The 23,230-nt window shown below is 37.7% G+C and overlaps 1 protein-coding gene across 1 annotated transcript in view; it reads left to right on the top strand.

Annotated features, from left to right (window-relative positions):
- The window catches only part of SHISA6 (shisa family member 6), a 456,375-nt gene extending 434,067 nt beyond the window's left edge, over nucleotides 1-22,308 (top strand). Inside the window, exons 5-6 of the mRNA XM_020965996.2 lie at nucleotides 7,004-7,156; nucleotides 14,207-22,308. Coding sequence (XP_020821655.1) covers nucleotides 7,004-7,156; nucleotides 14,207-14,760 — 707 coding nt within the window. The 3' untranslated portion in view covers nucleotides 14,761-22,308. The remainder of the gene's footprint in view (nucleotides 1-7,003; nucleotides 7,157-14,206) is intronic.
- Nucleotides 22,309-23,230: the final 922 nt, after the last annotated feature.

The following is a 23,230-nucleotide window of genomic DNA, read 5'->3' as shown; positions in this document are numbered from 1 at the left end:
GGTAGTTTCTTCCTTATTCTCTAATTTATTTATGATAGAAGCTTATGTATCTAGTGTTTCTCTTTTTTGTTTAAGGAGTTATTTTTCTTTTTCTTTATTTTTAATTTTCTGCATTCACTTTCATAAGATTTTGAGTTCTAAATTTTCCCCCTCCCCAAGATGGCATGCAATAAGCAATACATATACAATCACACTAAACATATTTCCACATTAGTCATGTTGTGAAAGAAGAATCAGAACAAAAGGGAATAACCACAAGAAAGAAAATGAACAAACAAAGACAAAGAAAGAGAAAATAGTATGCTTTAATCTGCATTCAGATTCCATAGTTCTTTTTCTGGATGTAGATAGCATTTTCCATCAGGAGTCTTTTGGAATTGTCTTAGATCATTGCATTCCTAAGAGGAGCTAAGTCTATCAAAATTGGTCATTGCACAATGTTGCTGTTGCTGTTTACAATGTTCTCCTGATTCTGCTCACTTTAGTCAGCATCTGTTCATATGAGTCTTTCCAGGTTTTTCTGAAATCTGCCTGCTCATCATTTCTTATAGCACAATAGTATTCCATTACATTCATATACTACAACTTGTTCAGCTATTCCCCAGTCGATGGGCATCCCTTAAATTTACAATTCTTTGCTACCACAAAAAGAGCTATTATAAATATTTGTGTGCCGGTGGATCCTTTTCTCATTTTTATGATCTCTTTGGGATACAGAATAAGAAGTGGTATTTCTGGATCAAAGGATATGCACACTTTTATACCTCTGGCATAGTTCCAAATTGCTCTCCAGAATGGTGGGATCAGTTCACAACTCCACCAACAATGTATTAGTGTTCCAATTTTCCAACACCTTCCCCAACATTTATCGTTCTCCTCTTTTGTCATGTTAGCCAATCTGATAAGTGTGAGGTGGTACCTCGGAGCTGTTTTAATGGGCATTTCTCTAATCTGTAGTGATTTAGAACATTTTTTTCATATGACTATAGATAGCTTTAATTTCTCCTTCTGAAAACTTCATGCTCATATCCTTTGTCCATTTATCAATTGGGTAATGACTTGTATTCTTACAAATTTGACTCAGTTCTCTGCATATATATTTAGAAGTGAAGCCTTTATCATAGACCCTGGCTATAAAAATTGTTTCCAAGCTTTTTACTTCCCTTCTAATCTTGGTTGTATTGGCTTTGTTTATGCAAAACCTTTTTAATTGAATTAATCAAAATTATCCATTTTGCATTTCATAGTGTTCCCTATGTCTTGTTTGTTCATACATTGTTCCCTTCTCCATACATTTGACGGGTAAACTATTCCTTGCTCTCCCAACTTGTTCATAGTATCACCCTTTATGTCTAAATCATGTACCCATTTTAACCTTATTTTTATATATGGTGTAAGATGTTGGTCTATGCCTACTTTCTGCCATATTGTTTTCCAGTTTTCCCAGCAGTTTGTCAAATAGTGAGTTCTTATCCCAGAACCTGGAGTCTTTGGCTTTATCATATAATAGATGACTATAGTCATTGACTACTGTGTCTTGTGTACCTTACCTGTTCCACTGATCTACCATTCTATTTCTTAGCCAGTACTAAATAGTTTTGATGATTGTTGCTTTATAATATGATTTTAGATCTACTACAGCTAGGCCACCTTCCCTTGCATTTCTTTTCATTAATTCCCTTGATATTTTTGAACTTTTGTTCTTCCAGATGAATTTTGTTATTTTTTTTTCTAGCTCTATAAAATAATTTTTTGTAGTTTCATTGGTATGGCACTAAATAATTAAATTAGTTTAGGTAAAATTGTAATTTTTATTATATTAGCTGGGCCTACCCATGAATAACTGATATTTTTCCAATTTTTAGATCTGATTTTATTTGTGTGAAAAGTGTTCATATAGTTCCTTGGTTTGTCTTGGAAGGTAGAGTCCCAAATATTTTGTATTATCTAAAGTTATTTTAAATGGAATTTTTATTTCTATCTCTTGCTGGTGGACTTTGTTAATAATTTATAGAAATGCCAATGATTTATAGTGGGTTTATTTTATAACTTGAAACTTTGCTAATGTTGTTGGGTTCTATTTCTAATCCGTTTTGTTATCTTTTTCTATTTTGTGGGTGAGCTTGATCTATTCCTATTCACAATTATGATTTCAAGTAGTTTTTTAGTTGATTTTAGTTGATTTTCTATAATTCTCTAAGTATACCATCATATCATTTTCAAAGCTTTGTTTCCTCATTGCCTTTTCTAATTCCTTCAATTTCTTTTTCTTCTCTTGTTGCTAAAGCTAACATTTCTAGTACAATATTGAATAACAATGGTGATAATAGACATCCTTGTTTCACTCCTCATCTTATTAGGAATGCTTCTAGCTTATCCTCATTACATATAATGCTTACTAATAGATTTAGATAGATGCTGCTTATCATTTGAAAGAAGGCTCCATATATTCCTATGCTCTCTAGTGTTTTTAATAAGAATGGGTGCTGTATATTGTCCAAAGCTTTTTCTTCATCTCTTGAGAGAATCATATGATTTCTGTTAGTTTTGTTATTGTGGTCAATTATGCTGATAGTTTTCCTAATATTGAACCAACCCTGCATTCCTGGTATAAATCCAACCTGGTCATAACGTATTATCCCCATGACAAATTGTTATGATCTCTTTGCTAACATTTTATTTAAAATTTTTCCATTTATATTCGTTAGGGAAATTGGTCTATAATTTTCTTTCTCTCTTTTGGTTCTTCCTGGTTTAGGTATCAGCATCATATTTATATCACAAAAATAATTTAGCAGGACTCCTTTGACTATTTTCCCAAATAGTTTTTATAGTATTGGAGTTAATTGTTCTTTAAATGTTTGTTAGAATTTACTTGTAAATACATCTGGCTTTGGAGATTTTTTTCTTAGGGAATTCATTGATGGCTTGTTCAATTTCTTTTTCTGAAATGGGGTTATTTAAGCATTTTATTTCTTCTTCTGTTAATCTCAGTAATTTATATTTTTGTAAATATTCATCCATTTCACTTAGATTGTCAGATTTATTGGCATACAGTTGGGCAAAATAGCTGCTACTTATTGTTTTAATTTTCTCTTCATTAGTGGTGAATTCTCCCTTTTCTTTTTTGATACTGGTAATTTGGTTTTTCTTTTCTTCTTTTTCTTCTTTTTAATCAAATTAACAAAAGGTTTACATATTTTATTGGTTTTTTTATAAAACCAGCTCTTTCATTTTTATTTATATTTAATTTTATTTATTAGTTCAATAGCTTTCTTAATTTAAGTTTTATTAGTCTCTCCTTTGGTTTTCAGTATTTCTAATTTGATATTTAATAAGGGATTTTTAATTTTTCTAGCTTTTTAGCTGCATGTCCAATTCATTAATCTCCTTCATGTAAGCATTTAGAGGTATAAAATTTCCTCTAAGAATTGCTTTGGCTGCATTCCATAAGTTTTGGTATGTTGTGTCATTATCGTCATTCTCTTGGACAAAGTTATTGATTGTTTCTATGATTTGTTGTTTGACCCACTCATTCTTTAGGATTAGATTATTTAATTTCCTACTAATTTTGAGTTCATCTTTCCATGGCCCTTTATTACATGCAATTTTTATTGCATCATGATCTGAAAATGATGAAGTGATGTTTTTATGCCCTAATACATAGTCAGTTTTTGTGCTGGTGCCAAGTACTGCTGAGAAAAAAATGTATATTCCTTTCTATCACCATTCAGTTTTCTCCAGAGGTCTACTATATCTAACTTTTCCACATTTCTATTCACCTCCTTAATTTCTTTCTTGCTTATTTTGTGGTTAGATTTATCTAGCTCTGAAAGGGGGAGGTTGAGGTCCCTCACTAGTATAGTTCTGCAGTCTATTTCTTCCTGTAATTTGTTTAACTTCTCCTCTAAGAATCTGGATGCTATATCACTTGGTGCATATATGTTTAGTATTGATATTACTTCATTCTCTATGGTACCTTTTAGTAGGATGTAGTTTCCTTCCCTGCCTCTTTTAATTAGATCTAATTTTGCTTTTGCTTTGTCTGAGGTCAGGATTGCTACCTCTGCTTTTTTTACTTCAGCTGAAGCATAATATATTTTATTCCATCCTTTTACCTTTACTTTGTGTGTATCTTTCTGCTTGAAATATGTTTCTTGTAAACAACCTATTGTAGGATTATAGTTATTCATCCAATCTGCTACCCACTTCTGTTTTATGGGACAGTTCATCTCATTCACATTCAGTTAGGATTTCTGACTGTGTCTTTCTCTCCAACCTATCCTCCCTGTTTATGCTATTCTCTCTCCTTTCTCCCTTTCCCTCCTCGCTAGTGTTGGCTTCTGACCACCACCTCCCTCAATCTTCCCTTCCTTCTGTCAACCCCCTCCCTTTTCTTTCCCCTTTCCCCTCTTACTTCCTGTAAGGCAAGTTAGATTTCTATACCTGAGTGTGTATGTTATTCCCTCTTTGAGTCAAATCTGATGGGAGTAAGGTTCAAATAATGTTCATTTCCCTTCCTTGTTTCCTTCTACTGTAATAAGTCTTTGCACCTCTTCATGTGATGTAACTTGCCATTTTCTGCCCCCTCTTTTCCTTCTTTTTCACAGTACAATACCTTTTTTTCACTTCTTAATTTTTTTTATCATCATATCAAACTCAACTTATACCTACACCCTCTGTCTATGTATACCTCTTCTAAATGTTGTAATAAAACAGTTCTCAAGAGTTACAAATATCTTCCCATGTAGAGACATAAACAGTTTAACCTTATTGAATATCATTTTTTCTTTCTTGTTTACCTTTTTATGCATCTCTTGAGTCTTATATTTGAAGATCGAATTTACTGTTCAGCTCTTTTTTTCAACAAGAAAATTTGGAAGTCCTCTATTTCATTGAATGTCTACCTCCTCCCCCGATAGATTATGTTCTGTTTTGCTGGGCAGTAGATTCTTGGTCGTAATCCAAGATCCTTTGCCTTCCAGAATATCATATTCTAAGTCCTCCAATCCTTTAATGTAGAAGCTGCTAAATTCTGTGTAATCCTGACTATTGTTCCACAATATTTAAATTGTTTCTTTCTGACTGCTTGCAGTATTTTCTCCTTGACCTGATAATTCTTTAATTTGGCTGCATCATTTCTTGGAGTCTTCATTTTGGGATCTCTTTCAGGAGGTGATCAGTGGCTTCTTTCATTGACTGTTTTACCTCTTGTTCTAGATCCTCAGGGCACTTTTTCCTTGATAATTTCTTGAAAGGTACCATTCAGACTCTTTTTTTTTTTTATCGTGGCTTTCAGGTAGACCAATAATTCTTAAATTATCTCTCCCAGCTCTAATTTCCATGTCAGTTTTTGCAATGAGATATTTTACATTTTCTTCTATTTTTTCATTCTTTTGATTTTGTTTGACTAATTATTGATGTCTCATAGAGTCATTAGCTTCCACTTACCCACTTCTAATTTTTAAGGAATTGTTTTCTTCAGTTAGCTTTTGTACCTCCTTTTCTATTTGGCCAAGTCTACTTTTTAAGGAGTCCTTCTCTTCAGTGAATTTTTGTGCCACCTTTTCCATTTGGCCAATTCTACTTTTTAAGGAGTTGTTTTCTTTAGTCAATTTTTGTCCTTCCTTTTCCAAGCTATTTATTCTCTTGCATACCTCTCGTTTCTTTTTTTTTTCTTCTATCTCTTTTATTTGACTTTTAAAATCCTTGAGCTCTTCCAAGAAGGCTTTTTCTGGGCTTGAGACCAATTCATATTCCCCTTTTAGGTTTTAGGTATAGGTATATTGACAATGTTGTCCTTTTCTGAGTTTGTATTTTGATCTTCCCTGTCCCCATAGAAACAGTCAGTGTTCTTTTTTCGCTTTTTGTTCATCTTGTTTACTTGTTTCCTGGCTTTTAAAATTGAGCCCTGTTTCTGGGGCAGAGGGGACTTCTTGTTGTCACTCTCCCTTACTGACCTCTGGAAAAAAACCCAGAAAATAACACTGCAGGAAAAACCTGGAAAAGGGGAGCCAGTCAAAAATGGGGTGAAGCATGGGGTTTTTCCAATTTCCAAAGAATTTCCAATTCTTTGCCACAACAAAAAGAGCTGCTATCAATGTTTTTGTACATGTGGATCTTTTTCCTGTTTTTATGATCTCTTTGGATACAGACCTAGAAGTGGTATTACTGCATTGTTTGGTCACACTGCCACCACCCATCTCTCCCTTTCCCTATCCCCTCCCAAAGGGTATAAGAGAAATGAAAGGTGGTTTTTGGATGAAATATTTTTTTTAAAAAGGGGCTTTAAGATTCATTTCACTGTAACTGCTCATTGACAAATATATAAAAATGGCTGCTTTTCTTAGATAATTGATAAAAAGAAGTCATATATATATTACATATATGTATAGCTATAATGAAGTAGAGAATATTGACTAAACTAGGAGTCAAGAGAACTGGGTTCCATTTCTATCTGTTCCCTTAACTAAGTATAAGAGCATTCATCCAGAGTTGGGAGGACCTCAGGAGTCATCTGGTTCAAACCCCTAATTTCATAGAGGAGAAAAATGGAAGCTCAGCTAGGTTGAGTGACTTGTCTAAGGCTGCACAGAAACCAAATATCAAAGTAAAAGCACTGACCAAGTCAATACCTCTCTGAGCCATCATTTTTTCATCTGTAAAGTAAGTGTTGGTCTAGCATTAAGTGGTCTCTATAGCACCTTTGAACACTGACATTCTATGACTTTTATGAGAAAAATTCTTATGAGGGATTGACCTGGGATCCCTTGGGGGTCTTAGACTAGGCAAGATTCCAGCGTTCCCCAAGCTGAAGTCCTTCCTCATTGAACAGCAACAGTGTCTTTTTGGCCCAAAATACTGGAAGGAATGCCCTCTGGGGTTATTGATAACTGGGGACTCATCCTGCCAGGGTGGGGGGAGTGGAGAATTCTTGCTCTGTAAATGTCCCTGCCAAAGTAGTAGCAGGAATTTTTTAATGGTTCCTTTGTCTTTCTTGCAGAAAAGCCACGGATGAACAACATCCTGACATCAGCCACAGAGCCCTATGACCTTTCTTTCTCTCGATCATTCCAGAACTTGGCTCATCTCCCCCCATCCTATGAGTCTGCAGTTAAGACCAACCCCAGCAAATATTCATCTCTGAAGAGGCTAAGTAGGTGTTATTTCCTTTGGTTGTGTTTCAGTCTTAGGGTGCTGCTAGATTTCCTTTTCTTTACCAGGACATGGGAACCTGTCCCATCTCTTTCTCCCATCCAGATAGAAAAGAGATAAGGGTGGAGGAGAAAAGCAGCATGGTTTAGTGCAGTGATGGCAAACTCAAATAAGGGCCACTAATCCACACACAAGGATCTCTGTGGGATGCATATTGACAGTGTTAAAATGTAATGTTATCTATGTTTTATTTATTTTGTTAGTTATTTCCCAATTACATTTTGATTTGATTGGAGCTGCACTTGGGAATGTTGCAGCTATGTATTTAACACCTCTGGTTTAGTGCGCTTGCTTTTTTTCAAAAAAACTAAACCTGTGAAATATATATGTGTATATATATTATATATATACATATATATAATATGTATATTTCACAGATATATATACACATACATATATTATATATATCTCAACATAATTGATTCCTTTGTAATTCTTTGTATTTTATCTCATGCATTTAAAAGCATTATTCTGTGAAGAGATCCATAAGATTCACCTAATGGACTACATTGATCCATAGCACAAAAAAAATGTTAATAACCCCTGTTTTAATGGAAGTTATGCTAGATTTGGAGACAAATGATCTGGTTCTCAGATCCAACTCTTTCTCTTACTAGCTCTGTGACCCTGGAAAACTACTTGATTTTTCTAGACTCCAGTTTCTTCATCTATAAAATAAGCAGATTAAATTAGATAATCTCTTGGGTCCCTTCCAACTCAAAAATCCTACAATTTGTATTTCCTCTTATGTACCCATTGCTGAATTCAATATCAACAATTCTTCCCTTCTCACATTTGAAGAGAGCCTGGACATTGCAGAGGGTTAGTCTATGCTGCCCTTCCCCCTACTTTACTCTAAATCCCAGAGCAGGATGGTCTGAGGTTATTCTCCCTAGAAGTCTACCAATCATTACTGACTTGTGGCAAGCATAAAAACCAGTATTGCCAAGACTGTATCCCTTCACCCTGCTACGTTGATCACTGAGAAGGTAAAGTTCAATAGAGCAGCTTCCAGTCCTTCCTATCTTCCCTCCCCATCCCAACCCCCAGAAGCCCTGAACTAAGGCCTTGACTGATAATATGACAATTCTGGCCTTCTGCTCTTACCATTAGTTTTATCAATCTCTTCCTAGGCCAGTGGCTCTAGGAACTCCGTTGTTATTTGAATTCAAGGAGTCTTGGATTTGGAAGGAATTAAACCTAAAAGACAAAGAAATGCCATGGAGAACACTCACTTTACAAATACTTGAGAGTGCCCCATTACAATATTTTAGCCACAGGCAGAAAACAGGGACTGAGAATACTCTCGAAACTGACAATGTACTTATTAAAAGAAAGGAGGGGCCATGGAGACTCTTAGCTGCCCTTCATAGTGGGAAGCTTGATTTCTGTTGCTAGGGGTATTTATGCCTGACCATCTCAAGGGATTTTGAATTATTCTTAGTTAGAAGGTGAGGGGTAGGATCATTCATCTTGCTCTAAACTGGAATTGAGGGATCCTGTACTTTGTGGAAATTTAAGAGATGGCGTCTGTGAGAAGCTTTGTTCTTGGAGATTATGTGTGAATAGGACATGTGTGCATTCCCAGGGATACACATTGCTTTGGTTTGTGGGGAAAATAAATGAATATCATGTGTAAAGTTTCTACAGGTGCATTGGTGTATATGTGTATGTGTACATACATACACATATGTATGTTTATGTATATGTATTTGTATATCATATATGTGTATGTGCATATACATACACACATGTATGCATGTGGGGGTATATAAAAACCCTCTTATGGAATGTATGCTTAGAATACAGGCTAGATACAGGCCTAAGATATGTAAGTCTGTGGAGTCTGTATAGATAGCAATATAGCATAATGGACAGAATTCTGAACCTGAAGTCAGGAAGACCTGAGCTCAAATGCCTCTTCAGACACTTCCTAACCTGTGTCACCCTTAGCAATTCATTTAAACTCCGTTGACCTCAATTTTTTGATCTCAAGAATAGGAAAATGATAGTACCTTCCTCCCAAGTTGTTATAAGGATCAAGTGAGATAATATTTGTAAAGTGCTTTATTATCATTTTTATTAATTCAAAGGTAAATAACTCCTATGTATAGACACATAGAAAAATAGAATGTCTGCTTAAATATTGGTGTAGAATGTATGTGTGTAGTGTGTGTGTTAACATACATACCAGATATTTATGAGCATAGGATGTGTAGGCATATAGGGTTTATATATGTGTAAAGTGGGAGATTTGTGTGGCTTGGCATAGGAATAAGTATAGTGTATGTGAGTTTATGAAATACATGTTATACTATATTATATACTATATGCACTATGATCCTTGGGATAGTAGAGCTAGAGCTAGAAGGGAATTCACAGGCTATCTAGCCCTCTATGTATGCTATGTATAGATTGCATGTATATCCAGGATTATATGGAGGCTAGGGTGTGGTATATAGTTTTCATATGTGTTTATGTGAATGTGCAGATTGGGTGGAAAGGTGTGAGTATTGTTACATGTGTATGATTTGTATATACATTATTTAAGCATGTTCAATAAACATTAAGTGCCCACTAAGTTCAAGGTACTGTATTATTTGCAAAGATATATAAGACACAGAGGAGTGAAGCCAAAATGCAGAGAAAAGGCAAGAGATTCACCAAATTCTCTTCCAGACAACTTTAAATAATGCCTTAAAATGAATTCTAGAGCAGCAGAATCCACAAAAGGACAGGGTGTAACAGTTTTCCAGCTCCAGACAACTTAGAAGTTTAGTAGGAAACATCTGTTGCACTGGAGTGAGAGTGAGCACACTCAAGCACAGGCTAAGTCAGGACAGGCCATGCCCCAACAAATCAGTACCAGTCCTTTGGGGTAACTGAATCAGCAGTGGCAGCAGTAACAGTAGGAATTGTCAGCCCACCAACAGTAAGGAAATTGGACAATTGATAAGAAAGAGATTACAGGGGTCCCTTTGCTAGTACTGGGTGCATTACCCATTTGCTAGTACTCTTGCATTACCCATTTGCAGATCCAGGTCACCCTCCTGGGTGAGGAGAATCACTAGCACACCAGAGTTTACAGCTGCAAGGAAATCCTGGTTAAAGTTCCACGATGGAAAAAAGTGCTTGCGATCACCCACAGACTAGATCACAGGCCAGGAGGTCAGTGACCACACCTCTTTTTAGATCATACCACACTGGAAAAACTGAAAATTTGCAGACCCCCAGAACTATCTCTGAGAGTAGTAGCAAGAAAAGCTTGAAATTTAGAACAGCCCAGGGTCAGAGCCCCACTTTAACATAAAGTTAAAAGTCAAGAAATAGGCTGGGAAAATAAGCAAACAACAACAAAAGAACGTGACCATAGAAAGTTACATGGTGACAGGGAAGATCAAAACACAAAGTTGGAAAAAGATATTGAAGTCAAAACTGCTACATCCAAAGCCTCAAAGAAAAATATGAATTGGTCTCATGCCAAAAAAAAAGAATTCTGAGAATAACTCAGAAAGGAGTTTAAAAATCAAATAAAAGAGGAAGAAGAAAAATTGGGAAAAGACATTACAATGATGCAAGAAAAATCATGAAAAAAGAGTCAATAGCACGGTAAAGGAAGTACAAAAAACATTAAACAAAATAACACCTTAAAGAAAAGAACAGGTCAAATGCCAAAATCCAGGAGTGGCAATTTTTAAATTATTAGACTATCTGAAAACCATGATTAAAAAAGAGGCTTGACATCATCTTTCAAGAAATTGTCAAGGAAAACTGCCCTGATATCCTAGAGCCAGAAGGTAAATTAGAAATTGAAAGAATCCACTGATCACCTCCTGAAAGATATCTCAAAGGGAAAAGTCTCAGAAATATTATAGCCAGAAAGAAACAATTCAAATATTGTGGTTTCATAGTCATAACACAAGATTTAGCAGCTTCCACATTAAGGATTGGAGTGTTTAGAATAGATATTTTGAAAGGCAAAAACACTAGAACGACAACCAAGAATTATCTACCCAGCAAAACTGAATATAATCCTTCAGGGGAAAAAATGTTATTCAGTGAAATAGAGGATTTTCAAGCATCCCTGATGAAAAGATCAGAGCTGAATAGAAAATGTGTTATTCAAACAGAAGACTCAAGAGAAGCATAAAAAGTTAAACAGGAAAGAGACATCATAAAGGATTCAATAAGGTTAAACTGTTTATATTCATACCTGGGAAGATGGTAATTGTAATTCATAAGAATTTTCTCATTATTAGGGCAGTTAGAAGGAGTATACATAGTCAGAGGACATGGGTGCAAGTAAGTTAAATATGATGGAATGATATCTTAAAAAATAAAATTAAGGTGTGAGAAAGAGGAATGCACTGGGAGAAGGGAAAAGGGAGAGATAGAATGGGATAAATATTTCACATAAAAGAGGTATGAAAGAGCTTTTACAGTGGAAGTGAAGATGGGGGAATGGATGGAAATCACTTGAACCTTACTCTCATTGGAATTGTCTCAAAGAGGAAATAACATACATGCTCAGTTGGGTACAGAAATCTATCTTACCCTAGGAAAATAGGAGACAAAGGGGATGAAAGAAGGGGGGAGATGATAGAGGGGAAGGTGGATTGGGGGAGGCAGCAGTCATAAGCAAAACATTTTGAGGATGGACTGGGTAAAAGGAGAGAGAGAAAGAGAGAGAGAGAGAGGGAGGGAGAAGAGAAGAGAGAGAGAGAGGAGAAGAGAGAGAGAGAGAGAGAGAGAGAGAGAAGAGAGAAGGATAAATGGGGGGATAGGATGGAGAGAAACAAATAGTAATCATAACTGGGAAAAAATTACAACAAATTTTTCTGATAAAGGCCTCATTTCTCAAATATGTGAAGAACTAAGTCAAATTTATAAAAATAAGAGCCATTCCCCAGTTGATAAATGGTTAAAGGATATGAATAAGCAGTTTTCAGATGGAGTCATTAAAGCTATCTGCAATCATATGAAAAAAATGTTCTAAATCACCATTGGTTAGGGAATGCACATTAAAACAACTCAGAGGTAATCAGATTGGCTAATATGACGGAAAAGGAAAACGACAAATGTTGGAGTGAATATGGTAAAACTGAGACACTAATATGGATTGATTTGTGAAATTGTGGATTGATGTAGCCATTTTAAAGAATATTTTGAAACTATGTCCAAAGGGCTATAAAAGCACAACCTTTAACCCAGCAATATTAGGCCAGGTCCATATCCCAAAGGGATAAAAATTAAAGCAAAAGGTTCTATATATACACAAGTATTTAATAGCAGTGCTTGTAGTGATGGCAAAGAATTGGAAATTGAGGGGATGCCCATCAATTGGGGAAATGGATAAACAATGGCTGAATACTATAATATAATAAAAAATAAGGAGCAGGATGCTCTCAAAAACACCTGGAAAGACTCACATGAAATGATGCAAAGTGAGATGAGCAGAATCAGAACCTTGTACAAGTAACAGCTGTATTATACAGTGATCAATTGAATGACTTAACTATTCTCTCAGCAATATAATGATCCAAGACAATTCTGAAGGAGCTATGATGAAAAATGTTATCTACCTCCAGAGAAAGAACTGGTAGAGTCTTAATGCAGTGGAAGCATACTTTTTTTAACTTTCTTTCTTTTTGTTGTTTTTTTTTGTCTGTGTTTTCTTTCACAACATGACTAACACATAAATATATTTTGCATAACTGCATATGTATAACCAATGTTAGATTGCTTCCCTTCTTGATAGGGGGTAGGAGTGGGTAGGAAGAAATGTTAAAATTTGTCTAACAAATGTTAATAATTGTTTTTACATGTAATTTAGGGAAAATATAATATTAAATATATTTTAAAAGATATGACATAGATCTCATTCTCAAGGAGTTTACAATCTTATTTTTCCCAATCTGATTTCTGCATTTGGGTATAGAAAATCACATACAGAAATAACTAGGATATAATTGAGAGTATAAGTGAAAAGAAGGCAATAATTCAGTCAACAAACACATATAAAGTGCCTGCCAGGTACTGTGCTAAGCACAGGCCAGGGAAATCCTAGAAAAATATAATGAGAAATTTAAGAAAGTAGAAATACCCTCCCACTTTGGGTAAGGGAATCTAGAGAGAGATTTTGCTTTTTGAATGGTGTTGAGGGGATTGAGATGACCCCTTAACAGGGACAGCTAGGTGGCTCAGGGGATAGAGCACCAGCCCTGGATTCAGGAGGACCTGAGTTCAAATGGCCTCAGACACATAACACTTACTAGCTGTGTGACTCTGGGCAAGTCACTTAACCCCGGGCAAGTCACTTAACCCCATTGCCTAACCGAAAAAAAAAAAAAGATGGCCCCTTAACAACAAGCACTCAATCTGATGACAGGGTATGTTGTGGTATGCATTTATAAAGTGGAGATAGATGGGTGTGTACTTGGCATGCAATACCACTTAATAAATGCTTATTGAATTTATTTAAATTGCATGTATATGAACAACATGTGTGTTGGGAGGGTAGTGTATAGACTGTGTTAAGAGAAAGTGTTGGATTGATGTCTGGTTTTATTTCAGCATTATAAGATTGGTTCTACAACTCAGCTGCCTGCCAACTTTCATGTACTTATTGTGAAGTTATTGACTGCTATATGGTGGTGGTAGAAGAAGGAGGATTTCAGGGCCAGGATATCATATCAGACTGGGAATCAAAAGACTTCAGTCATAGTTCAAATTCTGGTACTAGATAGCAATGTAACCTAAAGCTAATCTCCTTATTTCTTTGGATCTCAATTTCTTCTGTAAGATGAGGGGGATCTAAGTTTACTTAGTCCCTTCTAGCTGTGACTATCAATAACTTTATTATAGGGACCCTGGTTGAAGTGGTATTGTGCTAGTGGAGCTTACTCTCTATCTAGCCCCTTATCCCTGAATAGATTTGACAGTCCAAACCTCTTCCTCACCCCCCATTGTTCCATTTGTCTCTTCACTACAGCTGACAAGGAAGCTGATGAGTACTATATGAGGAGACGCCACCTCCCTGATCTGGCTGCCCGGGGCACTCTCCCTCTCAATGTCATCCAGATGTCACAGCAGAAGCCCCCACCACGCGAGCGGCCTCGCCGGCCAATACGAGCCATGTCCCAAGACAGAGTCCTCTCTCCTGAAAGGGTGATGCCAGAGGAATTCAGCATGTCCTATGACAGGATCCTGTCTGATGAGCAGCTGTTGTCAGCTGAACGCCTACATTCCCAGGACCCACTGCTGTCCCCAGAGAGGACAGCCTTCCCAGAGCAGGCTCTGTCTCGTGCCATGTCAAACATGGATGTCTTTGTGTCTACACCTGTCCTGGACCGCTACCACATGACCAAGATGCACTCCCATCCTAGTGCCTCCAATAACTCCTACAACACCCTAGGCCAGAGTCAGACCGCAGCCAAGCGCCACGCCTTTGCAACTCGGAGACACAACACAGTGGAACAGCTGCATTACATCCCTGGACAACATACCCACTACCATACAGCCAGCAAGACTGAAGTGACTGTGTGACCAGGGTCAGAGCCAGGAATAGGCTGGGTGGAGGTAGCTAGGAGAGAAGCCAGAATGTCTTCCCCAAAAGGGTCTTGAAGACTTGGCAGAATAGAGAATCTTCTGGCCCTTGTAATTCCACCCTCTCTTACCATGTCCACAAGTGGATAATTATAGAAAATATTCAAGGGAGGGATGGGGGCTAGTTGGGCTGCTTCTGCAACAGAAAGCCATACCCCCTCCTAGAAGTACAGCCCAAGCCTCTTGGCATTGACTCACCCTGTTGTACACATCTAAAAGTATTTCTTTCACTTCTTCAAGTGGAATTAAGAATTTGTGAGGAAAGATAGTTCTGAGCCTCCCAGCAGCACCAACTTGTTCCCACATACTCTCTCAATAAGGGTTAAGCTACTAGATACCCTCTCCTCACTAAAACCCTCCCTTCCCAGGCTGGGCTGACCAGGGTATGTGGTCAGTTGGCTGGTCAGGTTGGCAGTGTGGTCTCATTCATTTAACTAGAGCTACATCATGGAAATCTTCTAGTGCCTAAAAACTGCCTGCTCACCTGAGCAGTGGAGCTGCTGTGTCCATAAGCACAAAGATAACTTCCCTGCCCTTCGTCAGAGTGCTCCCAGACTTTACTCTCACAGAAGCCTGAGAGCAGACAGGTTTCTATCATTTCTTGTGCTCCTTAACAGAAACTCTGAGTTAGGGAAACTTACCTAGCCATGCCTCCCTTATTCCAGCATACTCTGCACCCCTTGGATACCCCTTTCCTTACGCCCTGTTCTCTATGAACCTGAATTCTCATAGTCCTCTAACTCAGGAGCTCAAAAGTTTTCCTGAAGTGGTGATGAAGCAAATTCCCATAAAGAAGGAAACCTTGGCCTTGATGTATAGGGAATTCATGCCAGAGAACCAAATAGCCTCAGCATCTTCTCCAGGAGCCCTAAGATCACAGCCCTAAACCCAGGCTACAGCTCTCCGTGCAGGCCTATTTCCTCTCCCCAGGACCCAGCCTGTCAGGCTCTGGGGGGGACCCACTGTGATGGCCATGATATTTAGGGAGAGTTACCATTCCCATCATGTGAGACTGGACTGTTTCAGATGCAGTCTGTGTTTTAGCCCTCTGAGAGGGCAACTCAGGCCCCAAGCAGAAAATTATCTTTAGACAATGACACTGCCCCTCCCATAAAGCAACTTGCCCTTCCACCTTACACTCATAAGCCCCTTTTTTCTCTTTTGGCCAGAGACCAGTCCCCAGATACTCTCCACCTTTTCGTCCTTTTCAGGACTTCTTTTCCCTGTTTGCCTTCCTTCCTCTGTATTGTCAGCTCCAAACCCAGTCACTCAGTTCACATACTGATAGCTTCTAGAACTTATCTCTAGTCTGGATTAAAGAGACAGGATTTTTTTTACTCTAACGATGGGATTTTTACTTTACTTTATGTTTTACTCCAAGTCACTTTCCCAACCCAGTTATTCTAGGCTACTTTGCAACCTTTTCCTACTTCTTACGTCAGAAAGATGAGAGGTATTGGTTGGGGGTGGGGGGGAGGGAGGCAGGGGAAGAAGCCCAACAGCCCAACAGATTATCCAGATACATAAAGTGATCACAGGGCAGGCACTTCTATTCAAGTTAAGTCCTTAGATTTTAGCCCTGAGTTGCTGCTGGACCATCTGCTGTACCATGACCCAGCCAGAGGGAACTAAATGGAGCTCACGTGTAGGCTTCTGTGTAGTCTTATCCTCTTGAGAGCACAGGCAATTAACTAGCCTGAGGCTGACTACTAAGATGAGGGTATGCCAGGCTATTTTCACTTTGTAGGGAAGGGCATCTCCTTCATACTTAGGGCGATGGTGCCACTGCAGTTCCATTAGTTTCCTATCCAGGGTATTAAAAAGAGAGTATTCTGAATGAAAACTCTGTTAGTGGCCCCAATTGTTCTCACTGCTCCAGCCATTCTAACATTTCTACCAGCCTGTTGGAGTACAGCATAAGAAGATGATGTTATAGAGGCAACCATCTTACTATTTCCATCAAAAAAAATTAGGCTCCAAATGAAATGACCTTTAAATAGGGTATCTTTTCCTCGTCATGGAGGTAAACTCTCCCTCATTGATGTGGTGCCTTCAGAGGTCAGAGAATTTTTCCATGGGATCCTTGTAAATTTTCCATCAAGTTCTAGTTCAGAGATGACACTGAAATTAATCATTTTATTCAACTTATTTGAAGAATTACAAAGCTGTAATTTTTGTCTGAACTTTGGGAAAAGTACCATCAGTGGCACTATGGGATAGTGGGAAAAAATATGTTGGTTCTGGCTCCAAATCTTGCATCTTTCACTTACTACCAATGTGACCTCGGACAGATCATTTGGATCATGGACCACAGACTTAAAACAGCTTTTAAGGCTATTGAGTCCAACTTCCTCATTTTTACAGATAAGAAAACTAAATACTAAAACACTAAGTGACTTGGCTAAGGTCACGCAAATAATAGGTGGCAGGGCTGAGGTTTGACCTCCTGTCCTCTAAAGACTCTAATTCCACTGTACCATAGAGCCACACTGCCTGCTCTGGGCCTCAGTTTCCTCTTCTGTCAAATGAGGAGGTTTTAGTACATGACCTCTGAGGTCCCTTCCAGCTCTAAATATATGATCCTATAACTTATCCCCTCCCAACCTTCCTGATTCACTGCTCAGGCCAGTCTCATTCCAAAGTGAACAGAGACTACGGTACGGGGCACTTGCTCCTTAGCTTCCCTACATGGGGAGTGACATGGCTTCAAAGAGCCAGGACAAGGACAGATTTTCTTTCTGCCCTCTTCCCCACCAAGCATGCAAACCTTCTGAGGGCTGGTCCCCACAGGTTTATCTGAGTTTGTTCTCTAAGCCACAAGGGGGAGAATTGGGCTCAATGAAACCAAATATACCTATTACAGGATCATGAAATGTTCAGTTGGCCATACTAGAAGTAAGGGCACCCCAGTCAGAAGCTAGTTACAGTTCTATAGCACAATACCAGCAAATCAAGCCAACTTTATCCACTTATTGGGGAAAAGAGAAAGACAGGGCTTCTTCCCTGCTAAGTGTTCTCCTCTTTCTTCTGTACATGCACTTCCACAATCATTCATAACCAACAACTAATGCACCAATCCACTTTTCTCATTCCCTCAAGTAAGTCAGTCAGTAGAATATCCTCTTAGTAAATTTCCATAATCTTTGGCAGGGCATTCTGTCTTGGGGATGTTTGAAAATAAATTTTCCAACTGGTTTTGGTCTCTATTCCTCTCTAAATTATTCTGACGGAGATTCAATTTGATGTGATTTAATTTAACAAATATTTATTATGCACTTAGTAAGTGCAAGGCACTGTGTTAGTTACTGGCAGGGACTTGAGACTGCAGTTGAAGCCTCTTTCTTTTTATTCTTCTCCTATCATTGCCTCTTTCTCTCCACCTAGACCTTAAAAAAGTAAGTGACTTGTTAAAAATGAGTTCTCTTGAATTTTGCCATGGTTTCTGGTCCTATGAACTTACAGGTCCCAAAAGCTTTATCAAGAAATCCTTAACTATCACAGATCAAATCTGGTCTTTCTTCACTCAGGGCACCCGTTGGATGGATTGACCATCTATCAGTGCTTTCTGAATTTTGCGGGGCCAGATTTTTTTTTAAAAAGTCCTTAACCATATGAATATTTCCATTGATGTATCTCTGTGTTCACTAACCACTTAGATGATGGAACAAACTTTCAAAGTACCAGCTTTCAATCTCCTCTTATTCTTACACAATATCTTTCTCTTCTGCTCTCATCCTAATTCCATTCCTTTCTTTTCCCTGCTTTCCAGTCCTGCTCTCTCCTCGACCCACTCCAACAACTTGTCTTTCCATCTACTCTCCTCTGTTGTCTACTGCTGTCATTTCCTCTCTAGTGCTGGCCCTTTCTCCCTAGCATTCCTCTTGCCTCTAGTTTTATAAATCAGAAATCCAGATGAAGATGATGGAATTGGAATCTAAAAAGGAAACTCCCTTGTTCATTAGTTTTCATTCATTTTGTATTTCTCTAACACCACACCCCATGGACATTCCTTGTCACATGGAGCCCAGAACCTCTTTCTGGCTACATTTTGGAGAAGAGGAGGGGCTGCTAGAACCCAGGGGTCATTGGTGTCAGCACAGCCCTGTCTCTGATCCTGCTTTTGATGAATGCTGTCCCTGAGGCTCCGGGTTCTTTCCTGTTGTACCCAGCTCTGGCCACATCTCTTAGCTCCTCAGGGATCTCTCAATCACATTTGCTATCTCCCTCTTTTGCCCTCATTAATAACAATATAATACCTTATATTTAAGTAGTACTTAATAGTTAACAAAAGCAATTTACATGAATTATCTCATTCGATCTCTTCTGTTTGTAAGTGGTATTTACCCATCATCTCCAATCACTGAAAGTTTAATTCATTTCCCATAAATGGGAGGAAATGAGATAATTCCCCCTTCGATTTCCCATGTCAACTCTACAATTATTCATATCAAGCACAAGTGAGAATTTGAACCCAAGAATTTGAACCTAAGTCTGCCTTTGACATACACATGACCACATTAATAAATCATTTACTTATCTTCTACTAAGCCTGAAAACTTGTCCTGAAAGTATTTCAAGGGAGCTCATGTTTTAGTGAGGTATTTTTCAATGTTCAAATGCTACTTTCATAAGCAGACCATTGTCTTGCTGGAAAATCAGTAGGTAAGAAGTTTTCTGGGCTCTCATTGGATTTTCGTCTACATCCTGACCCTACTTTGCCCTTGCAATTCTTCTGACTCCCATCTGGTATTCAGATTTCTCCTTTCTGAGCTGTACATGCCTCATTATGTCTGACACACAGAGAAATTCTCAGCCACCAAGGGCATACCTGGTATAGGGTTGGCTTAATATTCTTGGCCCACTCAGCCAGGATCTTGAAGCTGCATGTTTAACTGTCTAACCATTTGATAGACTTGATTCAATAGGTTGATTTTCATAGAAACTTGCTTATATCAGAAACACCCAAACTATTCAGGGCTTCTGCACCTGAGGAGTTTCTGTTTCCTTTTTCAATGTGGCCCAGGCTGTTAGAAGAAGGAGATTTTGCCTGAGAGACAGCTGGCAGAAGGAGGGAATATTGATAGGAATGGGGGAAGTGGTTTTGTCCATGAGGTCACAAATCTTGTGGTTAAGGGATTTCAAAATCCCTTGATGAGAAGCCTCCTGAAAAGAAGGCATTTTTGTGTTGTAAAAGTTTATTTTTTCCTAAACAGCAATGAGATTTATCTCCTTGAAAACAGCTCTGGACACTAAGTCTGATCTAGTTGGAAAAAGAGAAGAAGGAGTCACAGCTGAGCATCTGTGTATCATATGGAACTGTTACTGCCCTTGTTCCTTTCTAAGCCCTCCTGGTGACACTCCAGTAAAGGATTATGAGATGAGACAAGAAGACAGGATCAAAGTCAAGATAACCTAGACCATCGTGTAAATCTTCACATACACCATCATTCCTCTACTAGTGACAAAAATAACATGGCGTGTCTCCTTAATGTCAACATTTATAAGGAGAAATTGTCACTTCTCAATTGTATCATTCCTCCCTCTTCAGTCCCATTTCCTCTTGCAAAGGGCCATCCCATGGGATGTCCCATTCATGACCTTTGTTAATGGTGGATACGCCCTTAGTTCTGTAACTAAACTAGACATTTTGTAGTAAGAAATTCTCTAATAAAAGCAATTCTTACTTTAACATTTTAATTTGGGTACACTATTTCCTAAAAGGGATTAATGAACATTTTTATGCATTAGCCCAATTTATGGATTTCATGTTAATTATATGGTGGTACCAATGAAAAATTACCTTTATATCTGTAACTTTGCACAGATTCTTAATTAATCATTAAGCGTCAAGCTGAGCAGTACACTACTGTTTCCTCTGTATAATTCTCATTGTTCTACTTACCTGTAAAAGCACATTCTGTATGTACTGTAAACAAATATCAGTTTAGTAAGATTTAGAGTCTTAAGGATTTTTCCACTTTTGTCAGTAACAAATATTTATGAATTTAAAAATAAAGCAGTTTCAACAAAAGTATTGTCTCTATAGCTGTATAAGAAGTAAACACCACTTATTTAAGAATGTTCTTGAGATCCTTATTGGCAGGAAGACACAAATTTTATACCTCTAGAAAGGAAGGGGGACTGGACCTATGATTTCATTGATATAGGAAACTCCCAGAGGAAATAACTTCTTCCACTAATACAGGTTGGCACCTTCTCTGCAACTTACTGTCTTGAGACTTGTCTCAAGCACCCAATTACATCTATTTGCCTAATGTCATCTAGCCAGTATTTATTAAAGGCAGGACTTGAATCCAAGTCACCTGGCTTCAAGGTTTATTCTCTTGTTACTATGTCATATTGTCGACATCAAAAATCTGATTCATTGAGGTAGCTAAGTGGCACGCTAAATAGAGCATAGGCCTTAAAGTCAAAAGGACCTGAGTTCAAATTTGGCCTCAGACACTTACTAGACATGTAACCCTGGGCAAGTTACTTAACCCTGATTGCCTCACAAAAAAGAAAACTGACTCATTTGTGTAATTTATTGTATGAATTGTAGTCAGGCTTCATCCCAAACAGACAAAAGCTTGAACTACAGTATATCTTTTGTTGTCTTTCAGTCATGCCCAACTCTTTGTGAACCCATATGAGGTTTTCTTGGCAGAGATACTGGAGTGGTTTACCATTTCCTTCTCCAGTTCATTTCATATGAAAAAACCGAGGCAAACAGGGTTATACGATTTGCCCAGATTCCCACAGCTACTAAGTGTTTCAGGCTGGATTTAAAACTCAGGTCTTCCTGACTTCAGGCCCAGAGCTCTATCCACTGAGCCATTCACTGCTTCTGCAGTATATCTCTAAATATGTTTAAATGTTAGACTGGAATTCAAGAGACTTGCCTTTAACATACATGTGTTATGGGTTCAAATCCTACATTTACTACTTACTATTGATGTACCTTTAGGCAAGTCACACCCTTTTAGACCTTCAGTTTTGTCATCTATAAAATGAGGCAATTGGAATATACAATAATAAAAATATTAGCTAGCACTTATATAGCACTCTAAAGGTTGCAAAGAGCTTTACAAGTATTATCTCATTTTATCCTCACAACACCTCTGGGAGGTAGGTATTATAATCGCCATTTTACAGATGAGGAAACTGAGGCAGACAGCTGTTTAAGTGACTTGCCCAGTCACACAGCTAGTAAGAGTTTGAGGCTGAATTTGAACTCAGGTCTTCCTGACTCTAAGTCTATGATGCTACATTGCCTTTCTGATTCCTTTGAGAATGTATTATTTGCAACTTTCTAGCCTCAACAACATATTGATATTAAAAAGATGGATTTTTGTTTCAGAAAAAATCTGGGGTTGAAAGTTCTATATGTTGTCCCAAAAATAATCTATCTTGTTTTCTTCTTCCTATTCAATTTGATGCCGAGATGTCCAGTGTCTATCAATCAATAAAACATTCACTAAGAATTTATTAATCATCTATTATTTTCTAGGCACTCTGTTGGGCTCTGGGGATAAAAGTGAAATGGTCCTTTCCCTCAAGGGATTTACATTTTTATCTGGAAAGACCACATGTACATATACTATATTTACATTTTGTATGTATAAGATAAATACAAGAAGAAAAGGGGAGAGCAGGGCATTAGAATCTAGGGATATTAGGAAAGGCTTCATGAAAAAAGTGGCATTTGAACTGAGTCTTCAAGTAAATTAGCAATTCTAAGTTGAAAGTGAGAAGGAAGTGTATTTTAGGTGCAGGGGATGGGCAATGCATAGGCAAGAATATGGGAAATTGAGTGCCACATATGAGGAATAGTAAGAAGGCATTTATACAAATGAATCAATGCTGTGAATTATCCAGCCAAGGTATATCATAGCCTAGTCTGAAAGACAGTAAGTCTTTATCATACCCTTAGCTTATTCCATATAAATTGTTAGACCCAACTTTTTAGTGCTTTTGCATCTCACTTAGGAAGTTCCTACTTGATGAAATCTTCATATTACATAAAGTGTTTCTAAGTATATAGAGTAACTCAAATGGATCATTAACAAAATGACTAATAGAGATTTTGGGAAAATCTGAATGAATAAGCATTAATTATTTGTAATTAACATAAAATGGAGTAGGCGTTGGGGAGGGGTGCTGGTATTAGCCTATTACTATAAATCACAATCATTTCAGCATCTAATAATCACTTGCCTACTGACTCCATCATCTCTATTAAGTTAACATGATTTCAAGGCCATATCTAGAAGTATTTGTGCTTTGACAAAACAAATCATTCAGCTCAGACTGAACCTCTAGGCAAAGTATCACTCTCTTTGTTAACAGCTTAACTAATTTAGATTAAAACATAGTAAATGTAAGCACAGCCATATGTACCTCTGAAGAT

Source organism: Phascolarctos cinereus, unplaced genomic scaffold (genome assembly GCF_003287225.1).
Source record: "Phascolarctos cinereus isolate Bilbo 61053 unplaced genomic scaffold, phaCin_HiC Scaffold_5;HRSCAF=322, whole genome shotgun sequence".
Taxonomy (NCBI): Eukaryota; Metazoa; Chordata; class Mammalia; order Diprotodontia; family Phascolarctidae; genus Phascolarctos; species Phascolarctos cinereus.
This window is presented reverse-complemented; position numbering and strand designations above follow the sequence as displayed.